The sequence below is a fragment of the Canis aureus genome, chromosome 5 (genome assembly GCF_053574225.1).
Source record: "Canis aureus isolate CA01 chromosome 5, VMU_Caureus_v.1.0, whole genome shotgun sequence".
Classification (NCBI taxonomy): Eukaryota; Metazoa; Chordata; class Mammalia; order Carnivora; family Canidae; genus Canis; species Canis aureus.
Window position 1 is genome coordinate 21618381 of NC_135615.1, and position 27272 is coordinate 21645652.

Below are 27272 nucleotides of genomic sequence, written 5' to 3' on the forward strand. Positions count from 1 at the left end.
ATTCCTGACTCATCTCCCTCTAGTGATATAAATGCCAGGCTCCTGCCACAGTAGTATTTCATGCCCAAAATGCACATCCTCCCTTTCTTCGCTAGTCAAAATTCTATCCAGTTCAAGTGCAGAAATAACTCTTCTTCCATCTTTGCTACTATGGTACTTTGTTCAAACCATTAGCATAGCTAACATAAGAATATTATTTTTCAGCTGAGTATTTCTTTTACATATGATGTTTTCTGTTAAACTTCATAATCATTGTATGATGTAATTATTATTAATAACTTTCCTTCGTGAATGCGGCAAGTGAGCCTCAAAGAGGTTGTTTATTCATCCTATCAAAATTGAGAACATTAAAAAATGTGCTTATTTGTAGAGGATGGTACTCTTCACTCACTGATCGTGAAACATTGAAAGAGAAGCAGGTTTTATGGGAAAAAAATGTTTTATTTGACACATAGCCAGTTCGAGCTACCTAGAACGTATCCAAGTATTATGGACAAATATTTGTGCAAATATTATGTACCCATTTAATATAGTCTTAGATTAACATACAATTTGGGATTTAATCTTCTCATTCTATAATATTAGCATAGTTAAGCATTAAATGGCAAATAATTTCTTTTGGTGGTTAGTGAAGAATAACGTGTTAGTGAAGAATGATGCTAAATTATTTATTTGTTTATTCTATATGCTCAAAATTCTTTTTGTTTTCACTCATATATTTTAATTTCTAAGCAGAGAATTTTTTTAAATCATGTAAGTGGACAGGATCTGAAGTGAATGACATCTTAAGAGATTATCTAGAGGTAGTCCTTTTATAGATAAAAAAAAACACAGTATAGCTAAAATGACTCATCCAAGATCACAGTATTCACATAAGAAGTAATATTCATATTTTCTCATTCCAATCAAAAGCCTGCTTTATGCCAGTGATTCTCAAACAGTATTCTGCAGAACATAAACTATGTGAGAAGCTTTGTGAATAAAATCATTTAGCTGTCTTTTAGCCTTGAATACAATCCTTTCTTAGAGACTTGCAGTGAACAGTTGTTTAATTTTGTTTAACCCGGAATTTAATGATTGAGCCCCCTCCCCAGCATGTATTAATGCTAGTAGAAAATGCTTTGGGAAATGATGCACTATGCCATACTTGAGAATGACAATGGTGGGCTTAAATGCTTGGTAGGAGAATTATCCTGCTGAGAAGAGGTTAGACTAATGCAAAGGATACACTTTCATTTGTTTGATGGATATACTCTGTTATTAGAAGATGTAGGGCAAATAAGAATAGTTTTATTAGTAACTGAGTATGGATTTGTTTGAGTAACTTGCCTAGAACATATTAATCATATTGTAGGGTAGGTTTTTTAAAGATATGATTTCTCCTAGGTAAAGGAATGCAAATACACTAAATTAGGAGTTTGAGGGCTTCCAGTTAGAGAATTGTTGTTTCCATGGTAGTTGCTAGGAACCAGGTAATGAAGTCATTGTACTCTGATGGAAATTTTGGGAAAGACAGGAAACTAAACACAGGGTTTGATAGAGTAATTAATTCTGTTGCTGTGAGGTAGTAAAGAAGGTTAGCAGGAATTAATCATGATGTAAATCTCAGCTCAGTTTTATGGCTGTGCCCTGACTTGAATCTGAATGAAAGGGATATATTACTAATAAAATTTACATATGAACAGAAAGTTTCTGATTTTTTAGTACTCTTTTAGGACTAAACCTCATTCATGCAACCTCTGTACATCTTTTTTTTTTTTTTAAGATTTTATTTATTCATTCATGAGAGACACACAGAGAGAGAGAGAGAGGCACAGACACAGGCAGAGGGAGAAGCAGGCTCCATGGAGGGAGCCCAACATGGGACTTGATCCCGGGACTCCAGGATCAGGCCCTGGGCCAAAGGCAGGCGCTAAACTGCTGAGCCACCCGGGCTGCCCCAACCTGTGTACATCTTAATAATACACATCATTTTAATCAAAACCAGAGATGGTTTTAAGAAAAAAAAATGCTAAAATATGGAGCAATATAAATACTTCAAAGTGAATCTACATAATTTTCAAGTAATTATAATAACAGAAAGGTATTATTGTTCTGTACTATATATAAATGCAACAAACTTGACTGCTTCCAATATGTGTTATGTTTATATATAATTAGTGAATAAGAGAATTTTAAATGAATATTAATTTGCATTTTTATTGTATGTAAGCAAGTTCACACTTTAGGTGTTATAACTAATGAATGAAGCAACATAAATAATTTAACATTAATCAAATATTCCTTGTTAAAAATATGTCCTAATTAAAAAATTTTAAACACTGCAAATAAAGAATATAGCCTAAAAGTGGAAAAGACCTATCAATGGACTGAAGATTTTGCCAGTCACTGTCGCTGGAGACTTAGAAAAATCACAGATCAAGAAATATTCTGTTTTTAAAATTACATTTTGGAAGTTTAGCCTTTTCCTCATATCTAAAATCAAGTCTATAACTACTATCTGTATATTAATGGAAAGAAAACAATCGTGGCCAACACCCCCGCCACTCACACAGGCTCTACAAACATAGACCCTTCTATGTCTTTCAGGAAGTGAAATAATCCCTTAAATTGTAAACCGCCAAGCAAATATTAGATGTTTAACTTGACCAATCAAATACTACTTCCCCTGATAGCTCATGTGCTGAAAGGTAATGAATTTTTAAATTTCCGTAAGGCAAGTATTAGTCCTTCATCTAATGCTTATTGCAATCCAGCAATGTTCAATGCTCCCCATGCTAAGTACTATGAATAAGACAAGTCCTTGACTTTCATAAATTTACATCCCAAGAGAATAAGTAATTCTTCGCAAATCCCAGGATGATGGTAACCATCGTAAGCAATTTCAGAAGCTAAAATTTTTACTCCAGATTGGAATGACCAGAATCATTTTTATTACAAAACGACATTTACACTATGTCTTGAAGAATGGATAAGATTTGCTTCGCAAAAATAGGGTCAAGAGAATCCCAAAGAGAATAAAAACTAGGAGGCTTATAGATATGGTTCAGGAACTCTGAGCAATTCTTTTAACTACAGCAAAGACGGCTGAAGTCAGAAATAAAGCATAAAGGAGCAAAGCCTTTTATCTGCAATCTGTAAGGAACCCATCCGATTTTTGCCCTTCTCTTTTAAATTCAAACCTTAGCCAATTCGTTCTCTTCTTTTCAAGCCGCACAAATGCAAATGTCTGCACAAACCAAGTGCAGCTGGATGCTTGTCAATGACTAAACCCTGGACTCCCCTCCACACATCCCACCCTTTCAAAAACTGGAGATGAAAACGCTCTACCTCTTCCAGACAGGCTGCTTTGAATGTCTATAAATAGCTTTGTAATCCTGCATTACATCTGGTAGAGACTTTTTTTTTTTTTTTTAAGATTTCATGTATTTATTCATGAGACAGAGAGAGAGAGGCAGAGGCACAGGCAGAGGGAGAAGCAGGCTCCATGCAGGGAGCCCGATGCGGGCCTCGATCCCACGACCCCGGGGTCACACCCTGGGCCTAAGGCAGGTGCTCAAGCCCTGACCCGCCCCCCCCCCCCCCCACGGGCGCCCCCAGGTAGAAACATTCCTAATGCAAATAAAACCACAGCCTCCGGTTATGTGTTGAATAGTTGGTTGGCCTTTACATGACTTACGGAGGCACCCAGTCTGAGTCTTCGAATTATGGGTGGCTCTCCACACAGACATGGATGTTTCCTCACCGAGACCCAACCACCGTCTTAGAGCCGTAGCTCAGTAGAATCAACATCACACATTTTAAAGGCGAGGCTCTGTTCCTACGCCCTACGGGCCTCGGAGCCTGCAGCCAGGACCAGGGCAGCGCGCCAAGGGAGGTGCTCCCGGTTGGTGACAACAGGCCCACGCCCAGGGAACGCGGCGCGCCAGCCCGGGTGAACACCGAGCACCCCACCTAAGGCCGGGGCTGAGACCTCGCAAGCCCGCTGCCTCCAGGGAGGTCCGAGGCTCTTCCGGCCCGCCACTTCCGCTTCCGGCGCGGCGACTCCCGGGCCCGCCCGGCGTCGGGGGGGGGGGGGCGGAGGCGGGGGCGGGGCGGTCGCGAACAGGGAGCCGGAAGTGGCCCGGCACTTCCGGTACGGGGAAACTCCTTGCTGCCGCTCGGGGCTGGCTTGACAGGCGCAGTGTCTGCAAGTAGCTCGGTGTCTCCTTGCGTCTTCCTCACGTCCACGCTCCGAGCTTCGTTTGCCGCAGCTGTCCCGCCACTCCTGTCTCCGCAGGCGCCCCTTCCCCATGTGCCGGGGCAGGAGTCCTGAAAGCGAAGACCCGCTCGCCGGTACCCCATCATGTCCGAACTGACTAAAGAGCTGATGGAGCTGGTGTGGGGCACCAAGAGCAGCCCCGGCCTCTCCGACACCATCTTCTGCCGCTGGACGCAAGGTACCCTGGCTGGGCTCTGGCTTCCCTGCACAGAGCCTCGCCGAGACGCCTCTGGCGCCACAGCCCCCCCCCCCCCCCCCCCCACGGCTTAACCCCCCTCCCGCCCTGCACTCTTGTCCCACTTGTCCTGCTCGGGTCTGAAACTGGACTTTCTAGAAACGCCCTGCCTGCCTTGGGGGTGGGGGTGGGGGAGTGGTTGAGCTGGAGAATGGTTACAGAGAGATGGTTACACTCAGGACCCGAAGTGCCTCTGCCCCTCCCTGGGCTGGAGAGACGGGGTGGTGATGGGGTGGTGATGGGATGGGGGGGGGGATGACACCGAGGGCGTGCCCTGTGCGCCCCCCCCCAGTCTTCACCCCCCCCCCCCCAACAAGGCTTCACGTTATTGGTGTTTGGTTTAATTTTGGGAGAGAGAGCCAAGTCCACTGGAAAGTCAAAGAGCCTTTGTTGTTTGTATCTTTTTTTTTTTTTTTTTTTTTTAAGATTCTATTTATTTATTCATGATAGAGAGGCAGAGGGAGAAGCAGGCTCCATCCCGGGAGCCCCGACGCGGGACTCGATCCTAGGACCCCAGGATCACGTCCTGGGCCAAAGGCAGGCGCTGAACCGCTGAGCCACCCGGGGATCCTCCCCTGTTTGTATCTTAACGATGTGGTTCGACGTAGGAGTCGGTGTATCAGTAGAGGGTTGCTTGCTGTCAGGTGCCCTCCCGACCCAACGTATCCCGGGTTTGGAGATGGGCTTAGTGATCTCTGAGGGTTAAAAGGAGCGTGGATCATAGCATTTCCTGTGCTGGTTTAAGGTTCCACACAGGATTTTGGAGTTACGTAAGGAGTTTTTTATTCATACGAGTAGTAATGAGATAAAAATTGCCATTTATTGAATTTCTGCGCTGTGCCAAGCTCTGCATTAGGTACTTCATACTAGTAGTTAGTTACCTGTGATTCTTAAATTATAACGAAGCACTGCGTCGCACACTAGGTAAGGTGACTTAGGAAAGACTTAGCAAAGTTAAGTGAGGTGAAGAGCCTTTGGAGTAGGAAGGGTCGTGTAATGGAAAACATCACAGGCCAGTAAATGATAGCTGTTCAGTGGTTGTTCAGTCGTTTATTTAGACAATACCAGTTCTCAAAGGATTTAGGGGAATTTTAGCGTAGTGACTCCCAAGTTCCTATTTCATAGTGTGTGTTTTGTAACAAAAATTCGGGGTTTAAGTAAATCCCTTCCTCTCTCTCCCAGATATGGCTCATTTAAGAGCTGGTAAAATTAGACCCATAATGTATTACGGGCAGCTTATTGAGTCCATCACTCTTGTTTTGCAAATGAGGAAAATGAGTGGTGGGGCTAAATGAACAGGCCAAAGTTGCACAAGTTGATAGAATGGGAGTGAATTTACAAGTCTCCCAGTTCTTAATATGGCTCTGTTTTCACTTGTTCCTGTGAGTTTCCAAACCTTAACATGTAATTAGTTTGGCTCTTTTTACACATTTTAATTACATCACTGAAGTCATATTTTCTGAAATCTTGGACGCCTGCATTTGCAGATTTTAAAGCTTACCTTCTACTTTGACTTCATTTATCCTAATAGTGAACTGCCCTGAGGTATAAGGGGCTTTGAAGATTTAAGAAAAATTTTACTTCCTGTGTAATTAGTCAGCATTGATTAAGCATTTACAACATAGAATAAGATAGTATTGAGCCTTTATGTTAAAACTGCAGATTCCGGGAGAATTCGGAGGCCTTTCTAAGGACTGGTTAAGCGAAGACTTTGGAACAGGTGTATTTTGGTCCCAGGTTCAAATGATTTGACTTAGTTAAGCCTCAGTTTCTTTCTCTATAAAATGCAGATAATAGTAGTGTCAACCTTACAGGGTCGTTGTGAGGATTGAAGGCATGTAAATCCACTGAGGCACTTAGCACGATATCTGACATTGGAAATTCTTAGGACTTCATTTAAAAAGTATTTAATTGGAAGGCTAAGCCAAAGATCACTCTCTGGCCATGACCTGATGATTACAAGAAATTATTGTTTATTTGACGAATACTTTATTTTTACTTTCATTATTTTTTTTTTATTGAAGCAAAGAGGATACGTGATAATTATTACTTAAAGTACGACGTTATGACATATGAGAATACTGTGCCAAGAAATTCCTTAACAGGATTCATTCAGCCACCACCTTTAAAGATATCTTTAAAGATAAAGATTTTTTTTTTTAGAATATGTTTATATTGTGGATATATAATTCTTCATGGTCTTATATTGATCAAGATTTTCAGGCAACCAAATATGTATTTTTAAGTTACCACCTCTGAATCAGAGGGAGGTTGTTAATTGGCTTTGCTTTGTTAACTGCCGTATTCATTTATTCATTTAGAGACAAAAATCATTGCTGACGATTGCTTTGGCAGTCATTTGGGATTATGAGAATAGGCACAAGACACTGCTGCACTTGCCTTACAGCATTTGTAATGTGACACCACCTTTGGCTCTATTTCCTAGTCTGTAACTTTGCTTTGACAACTGTAATCTTAAGAGTTTTTTGGAAGCAAGTTAAAGGTGTAAGATGTTTGGGGTAAATATTTGTGAAATTATGTTTACATTTTTGAATTAATATTGATCATGTTAATTTTTTTTGACACATTAAGACAAGCTGCAGGAGTTGCTGCAGCACAGAGTTGGATTTTTTAAATTAATTTGGCAGTTTCAGGTAATATGTGAAATCAGTGAGCCACAGAAGTGGCACATCGTTGTTTGAACTCATTTGGCAGTTTTAGATAATTCTCTCCTGCAGTTCCTTTTTCTTTGGGGGGAAAAAAGTTTGGTGGGGTTTTTGTTTTGTTTTGGGTTTTTTGCCAGTTTTTCTTTGAAAGACAAATTACATAATTTAAAGATTTGCAGTTGTTATTTTCTGACTTGGAAATTGAGTCTCCGGCTTTCTTTCCTCCTGCTTAATTTTCTGTGATCATTTTTTAAGAAAAGTATATTTTCTACCTCATTCAGAAGCACCATTTATCCTCTTTGTCCTTCTTCCCACAAACTACAGCAGTGTTCCAGGCCTCTGCAAGTCAGACTTGGTAGGTAGGATGGGAAGGAAGACAAGTAAGAAGCATAGCAAAATGAAGTACATGTAATAGTTAGAACATAAAGAAATAGAGAATTGTGGAATGGGGTGATGTGGATATGCCTTCATTTTAAGCTGAGATTTGAGCGAGCACCGGAAACAACTGAGTTATGCAGTTATCTGAAGAGTGTTCCAGGCAGAGAGACTAGCTGTTATAAAAAATGTGATGCAGGGGGATCCCTGGGTGGCGCAGCAGTTTGGCGCCTGACTTTGGCCCAGGGGCGCGATCCTGGAGACCCGGGATTGAATCCTACGTCGGGCTCCCGGTGCATGGAGCCTGCTTCTCCCTCTGCCTGTGTCTCTGCCTCTCTCTCTCTCTCTCTCTCTCTCTGTGTGACTATCATAAATAAATAAAAATTTTTTAAAAATGTGATGCAGAGTATTCCTGGCTTTTTGTTTAAGGAGCAGGAGGGAGACTAGTTCAGCTGAAGATGCAATGAAGGAAAGGAAGAGTAATAAAAAATGATGTGAGAAATCCCTTTCAAAGAATGACCAGTAAAGCCTTATAGGCCATGATAAGGGCTTTGGCATTTATTCTGAATGAAATGAGGGGTCATTGCAGGGTTTGGAGCAGAGAAGAGACATGGCATGACAAGTTTTTAAAAGGACTGATCTCACTGCTGGGTTTGAAGATAGACTGTAGTGGCTTGAGAGAGACAGCAGGATCAAATGAGAGACATTTGCAGTAGTGGTGGCTTAGTTGGACCAGGACAGTAGTGCTAGGGATGGTAGCAAGTGGTAGATAAACCAACTTCCAGCAGAACCAAAATAAAAGTCATCTAGAGCCGACAGGAATAAGTACTAATCTTATAAATTAAAACATTTTGACTTATTGGGAATTTCTGTTTTCTTTTTAGTATTGATTGTCTAGTTCAGTGTTCCGCAAACTTTTTCTGTAAGAGAGTGAGCTGCATTTATTGTTCTGTCTCAATAGTAATCTCTGCCATTGCAGCAAAAGCAGCCCTAGATAATATAGGTATGGCGGTGTTCCAAAACAGCATTTACAGAAACAGGTCAACCCCTGATCTAGATTATAAGCTCTTAGAAACTATTTTTTTTCCTTTTTTCCCTTTCCCCTAAGCTTTATTTATTTATTTATTTTTTTGTTTAACCTATAAGATTAACCCAAGAAGGAGAAATACATTTCCTATTTATATCAGTTCATTGTTTTGGGGGGGGGCTTATGGGAATGGGTTAGGGAATAGAGCTACAGTTGATTGAATTTGAACCTGTGGTATATGACAATTTTTGTTATGTAATATGAAAAAAAAGTTTAACAAATAACTTAGGATAAGTGAGGGATCAGTTAAAATATAAGTATCAAATGTATTTATAAGTTAATACATTTATTATTATAATAATTAACATTTTACCAAAGTAATAATGGTAAGTTATTATTATTACTACTACTACTACTATTATTATTATTATTATTATTATGAGAGAGTTAGCATGCATAAGCAGGGGGAGTGGCAGAGGGAGACAGAATTTTCAGCTGGCTCCCAGCCCAGGGCAGAGCCCAACTTGGGGCTTTGTCTCATGACTCTGAGATCATGACCGGAGTCGAAACCAAGAATCAGACACTTAACCGACTGAGCTACCCAGGCACCCTGAAACACCAGTATTGATTAATTTTTTCCAAAATGAGGGTAATGTGGATCATATCATTTCAGAAGTGTTTGTTGTTGGACACCTTTTATTTTTCTCAAGAATGGATATTCTTTTCTCCAACCTATCTGAATCATGTCACCTAAAATCCAGTTTTTCTAAACTTAAAATTTACAAGTTTATATGACAAAGTTAATTTCTTGGTACTTTGGATACATAATGTGTTTTTTTAGTTCAAAGTAACTATGATAATTTCTTACATTACACCATGCTTTACAGTTTCTGGAAGTCCTGTTTAATCCTTGCAACAAACATGAGAGATAACAAAGGATAAATGTAGTTTTCCTTATTTTAATAGATGAGGAAAATAAGGCACAGCTCAGATTTGATTTAACCAGTATTATCCAGTTTGTAATGATGATCCAAGTCTTTCTATGGGCTTTTGTTTACTTGAGAGCCTAGAATTATGGAGGCAGAAGTTAAAAATTGGTTTGAATAATATAGATACAGAGTAAGTCATGTAAGAGTAAAATATGGGAAAATTACGAAGAGGTTCATGGCTCAGGTTTAAATTAGTTAAGAGGTATAAAACAGATTTCTCTGTCTTCAGTACTATGAAATGTGATACAAAATTAAATATTTAGGATTAGATGGCTAATTTCAGATCTAATCAGAAAAAAACATTTTGTGAAAAGACAATTCCTTTTAAAGATAGGAAATATTGAATACATGAATACAAGAGAAATAACTATATCCTAAAAAATTTAAATTCAAGTGAAACCTTATTGTAAGGGGAGAAGCCTACTTAGCTTACTCCTATTTTAGAATACTTAATTTACATTTAGTTGACTTTATTTCATTTTGTGCCCTAATAGCCTTTGTTCATTATCACTTAACACAGTCAAACATGTATACTGTAATTATACAGAATATTAATGTAATTAAACAGAATTTGGAATACAGCAGATCTGCCTAGAATTCTCTCCATGAGGTTTTTATATCTAGCTTACAAAAGCAACTCACTATAATGCTTTTCAGCTATAAGTCCCACTCATGAATCTTGAAAACTACATTACATTATTAGTAATTCTAAGGAAGGTAAGAATGCATTACTGATTCATGTTTATTACATACCCCGAAGTTTGACAGAACCTAAGTTCGCCTCTACCCTTAGGCCCAACATCAGGGATCCTTTCCTTATTTCTAGTAGGAACAGAGCTAGATGGACTGGGGGACCTCTTGGCTGTATCTCCTGTTCTAGGTTGGACCTCTGTTTGGTTATCTTGACATGATAACCAGCACCATCAGATCTCATTTGTCCTTATTAAATTTGTTCTGTGCATTGTACTGTTTCTCATCCTCCCCGTAGCCTGTTGTCTATTCCGTTTCTCCCATGCTGCTGTGTATCGATGGAGAAAATTGTGGTCAGCATCTGCACAAATGTAGTCCTCAAACCTTAGCTGAGCCCTCAGTGTTTGTCTCAGTTCTTTATCTTGTCAGCCTTTCTTAACGTTTTTCAGAATTAACATTCTCCTCAATTTTCTCTCGTTCCCCTCATTCTTACTCAGTAATATCACTTCCTCTTTGCCTGTATATATAATTTAGAAGCCTGTTAAGATTCACTTCTAGGCCAGTGGCTCTGAAGATTTTGAACTCCAGGCCGTATTATACTCTGAAAAATTATTAAGGACTTCAATATGAAAAATAAAATTAATGAGACCTGAGGTATTGTTTTACATTCCTGTAAATCTCTTTGATGTCTGGCTCATTAGAAGATAGCTGGATCCTCACATTTACTTTCTGTTCAGTCTGTTGCGGTCATGTTGTTAGGAAGTGTAGAAAATCCAGCCTCACAAAGATTGTAATTGGTAAGGTGAGAGTCTTACAACAGCCTTTTCAGATAATTGTGGCCATCTGTCTTTGCTACTACACCACAACTTGACAGGTGGTAGTTTCTTAGAGGTTATTTGCAATATGGAATCTGAGCCACATGAATTCATTGGGAATTCATTCCCAATGAATGAATTTTTTGTACTCTGTTAAATTGAAAACCATTGGTTTTGTCTTATATTTTGAGTGGACCTTTACTTGAGCATTTATTTCTAACACTGTGCATTAGTTCTTTAGGAGTCGTTGGTCCACTGGTTTCTGCTGACATTTCCAAATGATAATACATTCCTTTTGACAGTATCAACAGTCCTATTACTATCACCACTGGTGTCATTAGAAAAATATCTAAGAATTGAGTCACTGTGTCAAGTTCACGGTGCTGGATGCGGGTTTTCCAAAATTTTAGTTATTGCTTGAAAGCCTGAAATTTTATCACTGGCAAAAATAACTGTCAGTTATTTTCCTTGAAGTATCAAGCTCACATCATTCACTTCATTCACTTCTGAGAAAGGGTTTGCCACAAACCCAAGTCTGAGTAATCATAGTCTGTCAGTAGCCTCTCAGAATAAAAACAGTGCTCTACAAAAAAGTACTTCCAGCTTGCAATTCAGAAAATTACACACATGCTTTTTCTTGAGACAAAGATCAGTCATCATCAAGGTATGTAGCAGAGGTGCTTTATGGATAGTTGCCATTTTGTCATGCAGAATATTTTTTAAAAGAACACTTTATTCAAGGTCAAGATTTAATAAAAGTAGCATCAGTAAGGGCATTCTTTAGTTAAATGGCTTTTTCTTTATGTTTGAAAGAGGGTGGTTTTATTTACCAGGATGGTGACTGCTAGTACAGTTAATGACACTGCCTTCATGTGTTCTAAGACACCAACAGTAACACCCACCATTGCTATTGTACCGTTGCTATGAATGTCAAGTGTAAAGGTCAAATAATGTCTTAGTATCCTCATATCCTTATGAGAATTATTTTTACCTCTAGTAGATCCCTTGAAAGGGTTTCAGATTTCCAAGGTTCTGTAGACCACACTTTGAGAACCTCTTTTTATCCAGTCCCGTCTCCTGCCTCCATCACTACACCACCACTCTTTCAAGACTTGGAGTCTTTAAACGTCCTCCTTCTCATATAATCACTCTTCTCTTTTTAAACTCATGGCCCTCAGTCTATATAAATAATAATTCTTTATCCAGCTACACTTTTCAGGTTACCATTTTTTTTACAATAATTTTTACCATTATTTTTGTCCAACCTAGAACAGGAGATACAGCCAGGAGGTCCCCCACTGCATCTAGCTCTGTTCCTAATGGAAATAAGGAATGGTTTAAAAAAAAAAAAAAAAAAAAGGTGAATCTCTTCACTTGTTTAAAAGTAGATCGCATTTACTTTTTGTCCTTGGATTCTGAATCACACCTCAACCCTTTAAAGTGGTTTTTCTCTCCAGTGCTCTAGGTTTCTTTTTTTGTATTTTCAGTGATGTGCTTAATCCAGTGTTTTAATTTATGTTTTTACTCAGTAGCATTTGTAGCAAATGACTACTCTTTACTTCCTGGAGGACTTCAGTGTGTTTGTTTTTCTCTTACCTTTCTAATCTTTGTCCTTTGCTCACTCAGCCTCTGCTTATTTTTTAACGTGCCCAACTCTGTCATCTTCGCTTTACATGTTCTCATTTACTTTGACTGCCATGTTGAAGATAATTCAGATTGCTGTGTTTAATCCTAATCCCAATTCCATCATCTTTGTTTTGCATTATCTCCTTTACTTTGACTGCCATGTTGAGGATGATTCAGATTGCTGTGTCTGATCCTAATCCCTGCCCTGAGTTCCAGACCCATGTTTCCCCACTTCTAAATGTTGCCAAGTGGTTATCTCACAACTAAACTTGGCATACCTAGAAACAAAATCCTCCGCTATCTTTCCTTGCAGCAGTCCAGAGAGCATGAACTACACAATATACTAGGAAAACAGTAATAAGAGAACAGGCAAGATACATGTAAGGCAAATAATAAGTAAATAAGCAATAATATATAGTAATCACAGATTATGAAAAATACTGGTTGTGCTGGGGATGGTAGGAGAGACCTACTAAGGTAGGATTATCAGGGAATATCTCTGAGGAGTTAACACCTAAAATGAGTCCTTAAGAATGAAAAGGGGAAAAAAAAGAATGAGAAGGATTCAGCTTTCTGAAAAGAGAAGGGGAAATGAATGGAGAAGGAATAGAGCTAACATAAAGATCTTGGGATGTTCTAAGGTCACTGTAGATAAAGTGAGAGTGAACTGAAGAAATGTGGGTTTGATAGTTATGGTGTCTTTTAAAGACATGAAAAGGAGTTTGACTTTCATTCTAATTGCCATGAGAAGCCACTGAAACGTATTAAGCAGGTTATGATAACATCTGATTTCCAAGTCTACCATATTCCTTTGGTAACTCTATGGTGAACAAATGACGATGGAGTGGGATCGGTGGGGAAAAATGAGGACATCTCATTGGAAACTCTTAACGGTACTCTAGGTGAGAGATGACAGTGGTTTAAACTTCAGGGTAGATCAGAGATGGGCTACAAATGGACATCTAGAAATCACGGTTTGGGGTCTTGAACCAAGAAGATCTTGCCTTAAAGTGACAGAGAAAGGTTAGCAAGTGTTTCAAGTGCAGGGCACAATATATTCAAAAAGGGTAAAAAACCTGAAAGAAAATAGATATTTGAGGACCTGAAAGAATCTCAGCCTGAAGTCTAAGAGGAAGAATGGTAAAGGATGAGTTAGGAGATTTAGGTAGAAACCAGATCATACAGGACACGTTAAGTAAATTAGACTCTGTTTATGTCTAGAGTTGTAATCTGGGCTGTATTTGAGGATTCCCTGATTATAACCAGTAATGGGAATCTTGGGAGTAGATGAGTTACCCAAGGAGAATGTATGAAATGAAAAGAACATAGATCCTAAAGCCAAGACATGAGGAACATTAGCTTTGAAGAGGAGTTGACCGAGGGGATGGAGAAGAAACTGAAAAGGGAAATTTGTAACAAGAGGGACCAGTAAAGCCAAGGGGCAAGGTTTTTCAGAAGAAATCTGTGGTTAGCATTTCAGGTGATTCTCTGGAGAGTAATTGAGAAGAGCTTGTGAAATCATCTGTACTGTTCATTGACCGAGTTGGTGAGAATGAATTTGGTGCAGTCATAGGTTGAAAACCAAATTTTGAGGGTTGAATAAATTGTGAGGTAAGGAGATTGAGACAGTGCATTTAGACAACTAAGTGGGCTTTGAAAGGGTGGTGGTTGGAGTTTGGGGTGGGTTTTTTTCTTTAATGGTCAACTGAATTTTTAAAAAAATTTAGACTTAACTTTTTTAGAGAAGTTTAAAGTTTATAGCAAACCTGTGGGGAAGCTACAGAAATTTCTCACATACCTCCTACTCCCACAGCATGTATAGGCTCTGCTATTATCATTACCCCCCACCAGAGTGGAGTATTTGTTAATAAATGAACCTGCACTGACATATCATCATCACCCAAGGTCCATAGTTTACAGCTCAGTCTTGGTGTTCTACATTCTCTGGGTTTGGACAAATGTATAATGACATTTATCCATCGTTATGGTTTCATAGTATTTTCACTGCACTAAAAGTCTACTGTGCTTTGCACATTCATCCCTCTTCCTCTCTCCCTCCACCAATCCCTGGAAACTACTCATCTTTTTACGGTTTACATAGTTTTGCCTTTTCCAGGATATCATATAGTTGGAATCATATGGTATGTAGCCTTTTCCAGTTGGTTACGTCCCTGAGTAATATGCACTTAAGGTTTCTCCATGTCTTTTTGTGACTTGTGAGCTCATTTATTTTTTAGTGCTGGATTATAGTTTGTTGTTTGGATGTACCACAGTTCATTTACCCCATTCACTTACTGAAGGACAGCTTAGTGGCTTCCAAGTATTAGCAATTATGAATAAAGGTGCTAGAAATATCTGTGTGGAGGTTTTTGTGTTGACATAAGTTTTCAGCTCTTTACTCAAAGTGCTTTTGATGGATTCTTAAGGAGGATTTTTTTGTTTATAAATATGTAAGATACATGTTTAAGTCCTATTTGAAAGAGAGGGATTGAAAGGTTAAGAGAGAGGAGGTGGGATGGAATAGGATCCTCTATGCAATTTCTTATCTCAGTTGCTCTCACCTGGTGTCTCAAGCTAGAAACTTCAGTCTGCTCTAATTTCTTTGCCCCACTTGCACACGCTCATCAAATCTTAATTTTTACCATAGGAAATACTGTTTAGGTGCAGTTTCTTCTCTCCACACTAATGTGAATTTTATTAAGTTGATACCATCTCCATATGGCTGTTCAAACAGTCTCCTCCCCGTTTTATTCCTTTAAAAAAGAGGGGAGAAAACAGTATGATCATATTACAGTTCAGTTAGGACTTGTCATGGTCTGGCCCTTCCCACTATTAACCTCTTGTCCGCTTTCCCTCTTCCAATGTACCATCTTCCCCATGCTACCCCCATACTATATACCCTCAGCTATATTAAATTTTCCTCTGCCCCATAAACTTGCCCTGCTCTCACCAAACCTTTTTCCTTTTAATAAAGGTGTTTTCTTCACCTAAAAATCATTCCTCATCTTCATCCTTGCAAATTCCTATTAAAAATCACCGAGTCCCCTGTTGTGACTTGACTCAGAGTAAATCATTCCTTTCTGTATCCAATAATACTGTATTCATACTTCTGTTTTATGTTCATTTGTTCATCTGTCTGTGTTCACCTGTATCATTGGCTCCTGTAGACCAGAGACTCTGTCATTCATGCATACATGCTGGATGCTTGCTGTAGTATCTTAGGTTCATTAAATGTTTGTGGGATGAATGACTAAAACTACAACAGTTAGTGAAACTTTACGTATTCCAAGCATATTGGAATTGGAAACCATCATTTTAAGATAACTAGACAGAGATCTAGGGAGGCGAAATGATTTCCCAGCAGTATTACAGAGAGCGTCCGTCACTCAGTCCTCTGGACTTCTGGCCCTGTGCTATCTGTAGGAACATCTACGGGTCACTCTCAGTCAGTGCTGGCTGGGTAATAGCGAAATTAAGATAGAGCTGGTTTGAACACATTCACTGTCTATGATGCCATTTAATTTTTAGTTTATACAATATGACTCAAAGATTGAAATGCAAAAAGATTCTGTATGGAAAGGGTCCTAAAAATTCTGGTTGAATTCAGTAGATAGACTCATCTTTCTTCAAATAAGTTATTTAATTTAGTGTTCTTTTACAGAGGTCCACACTTTATCCCCCTAGTCCATTTAGAGGGATCCCTAGGTAACAAAATTTTGTGTGTGCATGTGAGAGAGAATGAGAGAGAGTGCGTGCGTGTGTGTGTATGTGTGTGTGTGTGTGTCTGTTTACATGCATTTGGGGCACAGGGATGGGAGCATAGGCTCCAGATCTTTTTTCAGAGGGTTCCTTGATTCCCCCCCACCCCCCCGAAAGTTAAGAACCATTGTGCCTAAATAATTTGGAGATATTTTGCTTTTGTAATAAGTGATCTTTCTCAAGCAAAGTACATTAAAAATTCTTTGGGCTGCTGTTTGAATTACATTTTTAATCTTTGCTACTTGCTTTCATTTTTAGGGTTTGTGTTTAGTGAATCAGAGGGATCTGCATTAGAACAGTTTGAAGGTGGCCCCTGTGCTGTTATTGCACCTGTTCAGGTAACATAGACTACTTTACCAACTCCTTAGAGGGACATGTTCAAACGTTTCATACTTGACTTTTCATTTTCTAAACTGTCTATATGTAATGAGATATGATCAGTTATCTCTTTTGTTCATGTAAATTACTATAAATATCCAAAATAAAAAGTGAATTCAGAACATGGGCAGGTTATACAGCAATAGCCTTTCAGCTGTTTTTATTGTCAAGAAAACGTAATATGTGTTCCCTGACATTCAGAAAACGAGGAATTAATGATAATGACCTCTTTCTAATACAGTGATCCTGTCAAGTTATGATTTTTTATGCCGTTGTTAGGTATATCATAGCAATAGTATTATTTTCATTTGTTCTCTATGTAAAAATGATTTTCCTACAAAGTTGAAGATCAGTTAATATCTTCATGCTCTAAAACCCTACACATTTTAAAAATAAGTTGTATTTTATAGTTGTAGGCTGTAGCTTTGGCTTTTAAAATAAAATTGTAATAACTGACTTCAGAATTTCCACAATTTTTTTAAAAAGATTTTTTCTTTGCACAAGATAGTGTTAATCTGAATATATGTGTATGATTTTGCATCCTGATGTGTTGTTCAAATTTCAAAGGCTGATTTGCTGCAAATGTTACGTAGTTAAAACCATGAATTGAATTTTCAGTTTACTTTAATACCTAAATTGTCTGAACAGCAGTGTCATTTCACAACTGTGCTAAGAAGAGCTGGGATTTATTATGTTTTAATCAGCACGTTTTGAAAATACATATTTAATGTGATATATATTATTCATTGGGCATAAAGAATGCATTCCTGAACTGTTAGCTGCAAAGTAAATTTGTCTTATACCCCACATTATTAAATTAAAAATTTATATGATTCCAAAATATATCCTTTATGGATCATCATTTTATTTCTTCAAAGGGCAAAATTGATTTTTTTTTTTTTTTGCTTTAGTGGAATTATAAAAAAAATTAAGAAAAATTTGAATGTTTGAATGTTGCCTGGGAGTTACTTAATATAAATTTAACTGTAAATTAGTAGTAGAGTTGTTATACTTTTAGGCTGGGGCAGTTTTGGTTGCTAGCAGAATCTTATCTGAATTTGAAGATTCCTTGTCCTGTCTGTATTTAAATTAGGTTATATTGACACTGCCCCTACTGGATTTTTACTAAAAGTCTATTTTTACTAAAAGTCTATTTAACTATATTGTTAAATGTGAGATGTACCACAGGAGTCCCCTGTTTTATAAAATTCAGTATATTTCCACAATGATAGCTATTTTTGCAAGGGATAATTGTAATGTTCAAAGCCCTCTTGTATCTTTGAGGTGGTAATTTAGTTTCATAGTTACATAAATCTTTTCAATCAGAAGAATTTTGTGTTTTTTAAAAATATTTCAATGTAAAAGTCAGAACTACGCCATTGAGCCTAATGAAGGGAAATGAGCAAGTCCTAGATATTAAAACTTTTTTAAACTATAAAAATTAGAACATGATACTCTTGCCAAAAGAATAGGCATATTATGGAACCTAGTAGTTAATGCAGGAGTAGACCACGTTACATATAGCAATTTACCGAGAATTTATTATGTATCATGATAAAGAGGTAACTATAAATCAGTGGTAGAATAAAATGAAATTTAATGAATGTCACTGATAAGAGTGGTTGCCAGTTTGAGGGGAAAAAACTGAATGTAGGTCATCTGATACCATGTACCAAATATGTTCTTGGTACAATATTTAGCCACAGAAAAACAAATGCTACTATATTGTCAACACTAAGAGAAAGGGTGAGGTCCAGGCTCAGGAAAATATTTGCAGTGACTATTAGCATTAAGTGGATATTGTTTTTCTTATACAATGAACGTGTACAAATTGGTTAGAAAAACACTAAAACTCTAGTGGTGAAATAATGTGTATGCAGTCATAACAGGTGGAATAATGATGGACAGCCAAAGAATCATGATGTTCATCCTCACTAGGAATCCATAAAAGTACAAATAAAACAGTAACTAGATTCTATTACTTACTCTAAGTTTTAAATATAAAATAATTGCCAGTGCATGTAAGAGTAGGATGATGCTGGCATATTCATATTGCCATATAGTACATTTGTACTTTGATTTGGGGAAAGAATTTACATTATAACAGGAACCATAATGCAGATTTTTTTTGACAAAATCATTGTATTTCTTTGAGTCTTTCTTAAAGAAGTAATCCTTAATATGGAAAAAAGTTGTATTCAGTATGAAGTTTTTATATTTATAGTAGTAAAAGAAAAAATTTATAAACCTAATGTACTGTAGTTTAAATGTGAAATAAGGTTTGAGTAAATTTTGATAGCTCAATCGGCAATTAGTGATTAAGAATTATAGTTATGAATCCTGTGGGAAAACAGAAAAATGGGAAACATAATCACATACCCATTATGCTTCTCACTTGTAATAAAAATTTAAAGCAGGTATAAAAGAAAGACTGGAAGGAAGCATATCAAAGTATAACAGCGATCGTATTAGTGGTGAAATAATGGATATCCCACCTCACTTTTCCCAAGTTTTGTAATCTAGTTATATTCCTCAGTTTTATGGTTATTACCATACTAGGGAAAAGTTAGAAGCCCTTATTTGTAGTATTTGTAGATTTTACTTCTATTAAGAATGTTAGACTATTCCTTAGTTTTTTGTTCAAGCACTTTGAAATGATTGCTTATTAGGTGCCAGGTACTGTGCTAAGTGCATTATGTAGATTATTTCATATAATCCTCACTGCAACCTTTTAAAGTTTATGCTATTATTATTTTTGGTTAGTAAAGTAGTGGAACCAAGATGCACCCCTAGGTGTGTCTGACCTCTTAGCAATACACTACAGCTTTCAAACATGTGAGAAGCGTCAAAGAACTTCTTTCTTGGATCTGCCCCCTGTAGATTCAGATACAGTAGGTGGAGCCTAAGGATCTTCATTTTTAATAAACAAGTCAGGTGACTAGGATGGAAATGATCTTTCAACTGCATTTTGAGAAGGAAACACTATACTGAGCTGCTTTCTATCAATTCATGAGTGTAACATAGTTGACGCACTTAAGGAAAGTGAGAAAGCAATTTGTTTTTTCTTTTGAATCTTACAGTTTTTTTAGTTAAACCAGGAATTTAGGAACTCCTTATCTTATAATAAAGTGATGAGTCTCTTTATTCTCATATCACAAGTCAGAACTAATAGAGCAGAACCACCTTTGTATTTTGATTTCTTTTCCCCCAAGGAATCTAAGAGAAATGTAGTCTTTTCCCTATTTCTAGAGTCTTCACTTTGTGAATGAGCAGTAAGTTTCTTTAATTTTCAGGTTCTGTGTCTATTGTTTTGAGTCGGTTATTCTATTTGCCAGAAAATACATATTATGAAAGAAGAATTTTATGGATCTAGAATCAAGTTTATAGTAGTGTATTCTGAATAATATGCTCATTTACCATTGAATGTGAAGGGAAACTATCTGAAATTTTTTTAGCACTATTAAGTAGATAATAAAGGAGGTACAAATTAGGGTTGTTGTTTTTTTTTTCTATTTTAAAATAAAGGAAAATGAAGGTATGCTTATAATGCATTCTAATAACTATTGCTTTAATTGTATAAAGGCATTTCTTTTGAAGAAGCTCCTGTTTTCTTCAGAGAAGTCTTCTTGGAGGGATTGCCCAGGTATGATAGTGGTCTTCTATAAATTTTTCCTTCACCTTCTAATTTATAGATGATCTATGCAGCTTTCATTGGCATTAGTTGAACTGAAATTATTTATTTTAAAAAGTAAACTATAAATGGGATTTTTTTCTTGAGATTTATTTTTTTCAGTGTTTCAGAAAGTTCTGTGACTCCAAATTTTAATGTGTATACTCAGAAATTCCATTTCCCCAAGACTTCTAAGACAGAATAATAGAACAAAGGGCAAAACATTTGGCCTCTCACTAAAAGGTTGGGCCATTTCCTTGAACTGTTGAATGACAGTATGGGGTAAGGAAGAGTCCTTTGTGTTTTGTCTTAGCTCTGAGCAAGAACTCATAGTTATCTTTGTAATCCTGCAACTTTTAGGACTGTGCCTTACACAATGCAGATAATACTGCAAATAACTCTGGATTAAATCGCAAACTGTCCAAGCTGTCCTAGCATCTGCAATATGATTAGGTCAGAGAGCTGTGTGGTGCTGCCTGATAATAACAAACATTTGCTTAGTACTTGACAGTTCACAAAGTCTTTCCTTCCCTAAGTGAACAATTTCGGGTGAACCTCACAATGACTTCTGGAAGAACATGGGATATATTCTAATCCTAGTTTGGTATATAAAAGCAAAAACTGTTTCCATTCCAAACCATACCCATAGAATCTGTTGATTGTAAATTTAGGAGTTAAAGTGTCATTCGTGTCTTTTTTATTAATTAATAGCTGAAATGCAACATAAATTTTAGTAGAAAAGAAACCAAGAATACTATTAACATCAGTGTTTTATTGGTAAAATTTATAATATTTCTTGCATAGAAATATATTCACATTGATAAAATATATAGCATTGTTATAAATGTAAATGTCATGGTGGTTATAAAATAAAATGACATAATTCCTGCCTTCAAAAAACTGCTCATCTATTAAAAGAAGTAAAATTCTCCCCATAGCATAAAATTTTACATAGGGTACACATACACATCTTATCCCATTTGAAAGTTTCAGGGGGCAGCGCTGCTTTTGGAGAGCTATACTGCTTGAAAATGGAAGGTGGCTAAGTCTCAAGAACAAATTATCTGAGCATTTTTCTCATTGCCCTTTTCTATAGAGGTCTAATGTTCAGATCACCGCAGTCTAGTATCAGGAGTTTCTATATTATACAACATAACCATGATGGCATCTGCTGATGTCATGAATTGTGGTATTGTATATGCTGTGTGTTACCTCATTATCCTTACCCTGTGGGACAAGGAGATCAAAGATTAGACTAACTCAGAAATGAGGAAAAAATAGAAGTCTCAGCAGACCCTCACAATGTGCCTGGTTCTGACAGGAAAGGAGACCTCAGGGCTCCCGTTGCAGCCTAAGGAAGGGGAAAGATCAGTATCAGGTTATTCCAAGTAATGTATATATTCTTCCTCCTAATTTTTAATTCTTCATTTTTCAGCATTCTTTTTCTAATTAATGGCAATATTTAATAGTGATGACATTTTAACCCTCAAGCACTTTTTTTTTTAATGTAAGATTGGTTACTGGGGGGAGGGGAGGAATCTTCCACTTAAAATGCTTGATTTTCATTATTAAAACATTCTTAATATTGTTATCCATGATAGGATTTTTTTTTCAAATAAAATCATTATAACTGATACTTTGGTTATTTTTAGAGGAAGAGCGGAAGGAACTCCTTTGTCATACCTTATGTGATATTTTAGAAAGTGCTTGTTGTGACAACTCTGGATCTTACTGCCTGGTTTCCTGGTTAAGAGGAAAGACAACCGAGGAAACAGCTAGTATTTCTGGGAGTCCTGCAGAGTCTAGTTGCCAAGTGGAACATTCTTGTAAGATACATTTTTATTTCCTGAAGTAATTTCTTGTATCTTTGTTGTAATGAAACTACTGAAAAATTAAAAGATATATATTTAAAATTTTCATAATACATCTTTTTTAGCCTAAGCTTAATTGATGAGCCTTAATATTTTTCATTTCCCTGTCAGTTATTTTAGTTGCTGGAGGATATTGCACTTGTGTATCTTGCATTTTTGGAAAAAAGAAAGGAAATGCATCTATTAAACTTTTAAAAAAATTTTAGTTAATTTCTGCTTTATGACCCTCTCTGAGCTTTGGAATTCTCATTTAGAAAGTTTGAAGAACATAATCCTACATACTTTAGTTTTAGATGCTTTAATGTTGGTGTTTGTTTTTTTCTTTCTTTCTTTCTTTCTTTTTTTTTTTTTTTTTTGGTATTGGAAAAGGGATTTTTGGACATTAGAAAATTTCTTAAATATCTTTGGTTTCTTAGAGCAAAGATGGGGGCATTATTCTTCATTACATTTTGTTTGGTTTCCTCCTGAATTTTTTGGACATTGTGTAATACAGTCTACATGTAAGGATTATTTTAAGGTAGTTTTAAAAAAGAGATTTTATTCCTTCATTCAAGTTTTTCATTATTGGGGATTTCTCTTTAAATAATAGCTACTCTTATTCATAAAAAACATATATTCTGTGGATTTTTTAGCCTTTGAAAATTCTTATGTAATTGACCTCAAAACTGCCAGAATGAACTAGTAAAATGGAGACTTCTGGTTGTACTGAAGCTAAGTAAAGAGTTGCTTTTCTGTTTTTCTTTTCAGGAATTATCTTGCTAGTATGTGACTTTTGATAATTGGTAGCTCCGTGTGCTTATATTGAAAAAGTGACTTATTCTACCTATGATGCATTCTGTTAACTATCATCTCTGCAGAAATTATTTTTAAAGAAATTGGACACCTGATTTATAGAGAGTACGTTTTGATTACTCATGATACACATCTCAATTTCCATGTAGGATTATCCCTAAGGTATTACTGTCTCCACAGGCTGAAATGGCTCTGATAATGTCAGCGTCTTCTTTCTCTGCAGTGATAGTGGCAAATTCTCATAGTACATTTGCAAAGAATAATTTTTAAAATTTAAACAGTTGAATGACGTTTCCTTTTTAGGCCTTTCAAACATAGCCTTTCAAAAAGGATTTAACATACTTTTAGAGTTGATGATGACAGCTGAAGAAAACAAGTGGAAAATATTTACAAGGATGGTAGTCAAAAATCTTAAGATTGGTTTTAAAGTATTTTTCAGGTTTTACTGGGTTGCGTGGAAGCATGTTTAATAGTTGTATTTAGGACATGAAACTTCAGACAGAGGAAAGTTGTTTTAAAAAATTTTTAAAAAGTTGTTTTAAAGAATATCCTCTTAAAGCCAATCTATATATTAATATGCAAAAAAAAAATAGTAAGATCTTCTCTTTTAACATTTTTCATTTGTATTTTTGTAGTACACTCTGAACTTAACCATGGGGTATACTGTACATTTCTGTAGTTAGAGGTTAAATTGCTCTAGGTTAAATAGCCTCATAATGTATTCACTTTGGTATGTCAGTAACTAGGTGGGCATGTTAGATTTAGTTCCTCTTCAGAAAACATATTTTAGTAGTTTTCCACTTTGCTTTGCCTCATTTTAAAAGTGGACATGAAATCAAGCCGTATATTAAATCTGTTCTTAGTACTGTAAAAATTTTTAAAGTTTTGTTAACTGAAAATTTGAGAATTTGCCTTAGATGTTGACAATGCAAAGAACTTACATTACAGTTTTTATTCCGTATAACAATCTGTTTTACCTGTTCTTTCCTTTGTTCCCAGCTATGTTCTTTTTCTTGTGTTTTATATTTTTTCACCATCCTGCCTGCTAAGCTTTTTATTTTGCTTGCCTCTTTTCTCTAAACTATCTTTATGTCTACTTTCATAGTATATACCCAGTAAAATTATTTAGGTAATCAAGCACTGCAAAGCAATTAGTACAATTTGGAAAAGGTTAGGTCGAATTTTTATTTTATCCTGAAATTTTTACATGTGAACTGTTTTCTCCCTTGTCAATAGTACATTGTGCTCAAACATTAATTTCATTGGCTTGTGTGGTGTGTGTAGTTTTTGGCTTTTGGTAACGCACACTTGTTTGCAGTAGTGAATACTCAGGTTCAGTTTCAGTTTGTTTCCCACACAAATCAAAAGCTTATTGAAATTAACCCATTGGACTGGTAAAAATTTTTAAAAATAGTTTAAAACATTTGAAAATTAAAATGATTTTGAAAGGATAGCCTAATGAAACCTTTTTAATCGTAATTCAAAAAATCCTGATTTTGAATTCATGATGAATTAATTTCTTTCGTTCTCAAGTAAGAATTAATATTTAAAAGTACTAAGATTTGCTTTATAAAATATATATAAAATTGTTCATTGTGACAAATTTTTTAGAGTAGGCATTTTGATTCATGTATGAGAGCTTTAAAGATGTTATTTTTGTAAAGGGAGCCAAGACTCTCTGGATTCAGATCTCAGCTCTGCTTGTTGTTTGGTGGTGCTCTAGGGAAGCTTCTTCTCTGCCTCATGTCCTCTTCTATAAAATGGGGATAATTGTGTTGTTAGAGGACTGAATGAGATAAGGCATGTAGCACATTTAGAAGGAGGCCTGGCATGCAGTATAGAGTGCTGCATAAATATTATCTTGGATTTAAATGATTTCTTTCCTTTGTTATTTTTTAAATTTGTAATTGTACTGTATTAATCATAATCTAAATAAGTTACTGAAAACTTCTCTAATAATAGTTGTACAAACAAATGAGGAAACAAACTTAAAGCTGTTGTTGAACCTGTGTAGTTTCCAAGTGCTATGCCTTTTTATACACATTAGTTTAATAATAATTAAACATTAACCTACAGATTTTATATTATAAAGGAGGAAGATTAGCTATGATGATTTTATTTGGATCTATGAATTGAAAGATTATTTTAAAGTGCAGGACACATTTCAGTTGATGTGTGAAGCACTCTGTCAGTAATTTCTCTATTTTATATATTATCTTCGTATAACTGAATTGAAAATAAATGTTATTATTTAATCACCCTTCTACATTCTCAGTATTATACCCATTTTAGTTATAATCATGGTAACTAAGATGCTGAAATAGAAATTTGTGTAACAATAAAGTTGAAAACAAACAATTTTAAGGGAGTAAGGAAATAGGGAAAAATTTTGATTGCTTGAAAGTATTTACAGCCTGCTGTGTGTATCTTGTGTCATTTATTTGCCATGTGTAGTGCTGAAAAGTGTCTTTTATGTATAGCTGCCTTGGCTGTCGAAGAGCTTGGCTTTGAGCGATTTCATGCATTAATTCAGTAAGTAACATTGGAACATTTAAAATACTTACCTTGTGGACACATTGCCATTTTAAGTCTGTTCATACTTGGAAAGGTACTTAGATTTATGTACTTGAGGATTAATTTGTTACCAGTTTTTTAAAAAAAATAATTTCTAAATGTTTACTTAAATAAAACTGATTCCTAAATTAGCTACCAGAATGTGCTTTTCTATAATATTAAAAGCTTCTTCATCATTACAATGAAAAAAAACATTCTAGCTTAATGTTTCTCTGACCTGAAGGAATACAAAGATTTCTAATAGAATAAATATTTGAATTATTGTTTCTTGTTTACCAAAATATGCCTTCTGTGACTTTCATTAAAAGTGCCATATTTTCATTAGAACATTCAACTTTTTAGTATAAAAGGTAAGGATCGCTATGTTGATAGAATTACAGGTGGCATTTGAAACATGACATTAATTTTTTTAAAAGAAGCCACAAATGTACACCTTATCTTTGGATTCAGATATTTATTACATAATTTTCAGGCTTTACAGAGTCAAGTTTTCTTTTTTCTTGAAAACTTCTTAGAGAGGGCTACTTCATTTTTAAAAATGTATAATTATTGTAGAATTTATTGATGCCAGACAGTTCACCTAAGTGTTGAAGAGTTTTCCTGCCAAGTAGGCACTGTGTTTTAATGGTATATATTTAGCAACATTTGTCAGCAATAGCTTTTGCTTTTAATGGCTAAATTTGTATTTGGAAATTTGAGACACAAATCTCATTTGTATGTATACAGTTTAATGTATAAGGTGATTTAAAAATTTTCCCATTTGTCAATGGAATTATTCTCATCATGGTACTAATACTTAATTCTTTTCTCCCCCCAGAAAAAGATCATTCAGAAGTTTATCAGAATTAAAAGATGCTGTCTTGGACCAGTATTCAATGTGGGGAAACAAATTTGGAGTGTTGCTTTTTCTGTATTCTGTGTTACTGACAAAGGTTTGTTTAAGATGCTTCTTCTGGCTTTTATCAGTTTGAATTTCATACTGTTTTTCATGTTCTAATAAGTAATTTTATTTTAGATACTGTTTCTAAATCTCAGAATAAAAATCTCTTGTGCCCATGATAAGGAATCATCAAGTTCTCTTTCCTCACCACTCACTTAGTACTTAACCACTTTCAAACTTGGTTTTACTCCTAGTCTTCTGTGTTATAGAGGTTATCAATCATGTTCTAATTATGAAATGCACTCAGTTCTTCTGAATTTTATTTTCTTTCATCTTCACAGTATCTGGCATTTGACCTTAATGCCTTCTGAAACTTTCTGACCCTCAGTCCCTCTCTTAACTTACCTGATAAATCACTGTGCCTTTGTATAATATCTCACAATCTCACCTCCCCCACACATACCTTTTTTTTTGATAGCTTCATTTTCTTCTTTATCTCCTGCTCCTTTCTTTCCCCTTCTAAAATTTTATATTCTGGAAATTTTCAGTCCCTGTCTACCATAGACTTTTACTTTTATGGGCATTTTAATCTCTCAACTTTTATGTGGATAATTCCAGTGTGTACATCTCCTGTCCTGCCTTTTTTCCCCAACTGCTAATCTAT

General features: G+C 36.1%; 1 protein-coding gene across 4 annotated transcripts in view; it reads left to right on the forward strand.

Annotated features, from left to right (window-relative positions):
* Window positions 1–4111: 4111 nt before the first annotated feature.
* The window catches only part of MINDY3 (MINDY lysine 48 deubiquitinase 3), an 84053-nt gene continuing 60892 nt past the window's right edge, over window positions 4112–27272 (forward strand). The window contains exons 1-6 of one of the 4 annotated variants that reach the window (XM_077897080.1): window positions 4112–4439; window positions 16702–16781; window positions 20404–20464; window positions 22144–22317; window positions 25635–25686; window positions 26546–26660. In XM_077897080.1, the coding sequence (XP_077753206.1) occupies window positions 4346–4439; window positions 16702–16781; window positions 20404–20464; window positions 22144–22317; window positions 25635–25686; window positions 26546–26660 (576 nt within the window). In that variant the 5' untranslated portion in view covers window positions 4112–4345. Of the gene's footprint in view, window positions 4440–16701; window positions 16782–20403; window positions 20465–22143; window positions 22318–25608; window positions 25687–26545; window positions 26661–27272 lie in introns of those variants that run through there. The other 3 variants (XM_077897079.1, XM_077897081.1, XM_077897082.1) reach the window with 3 other exon arrangements.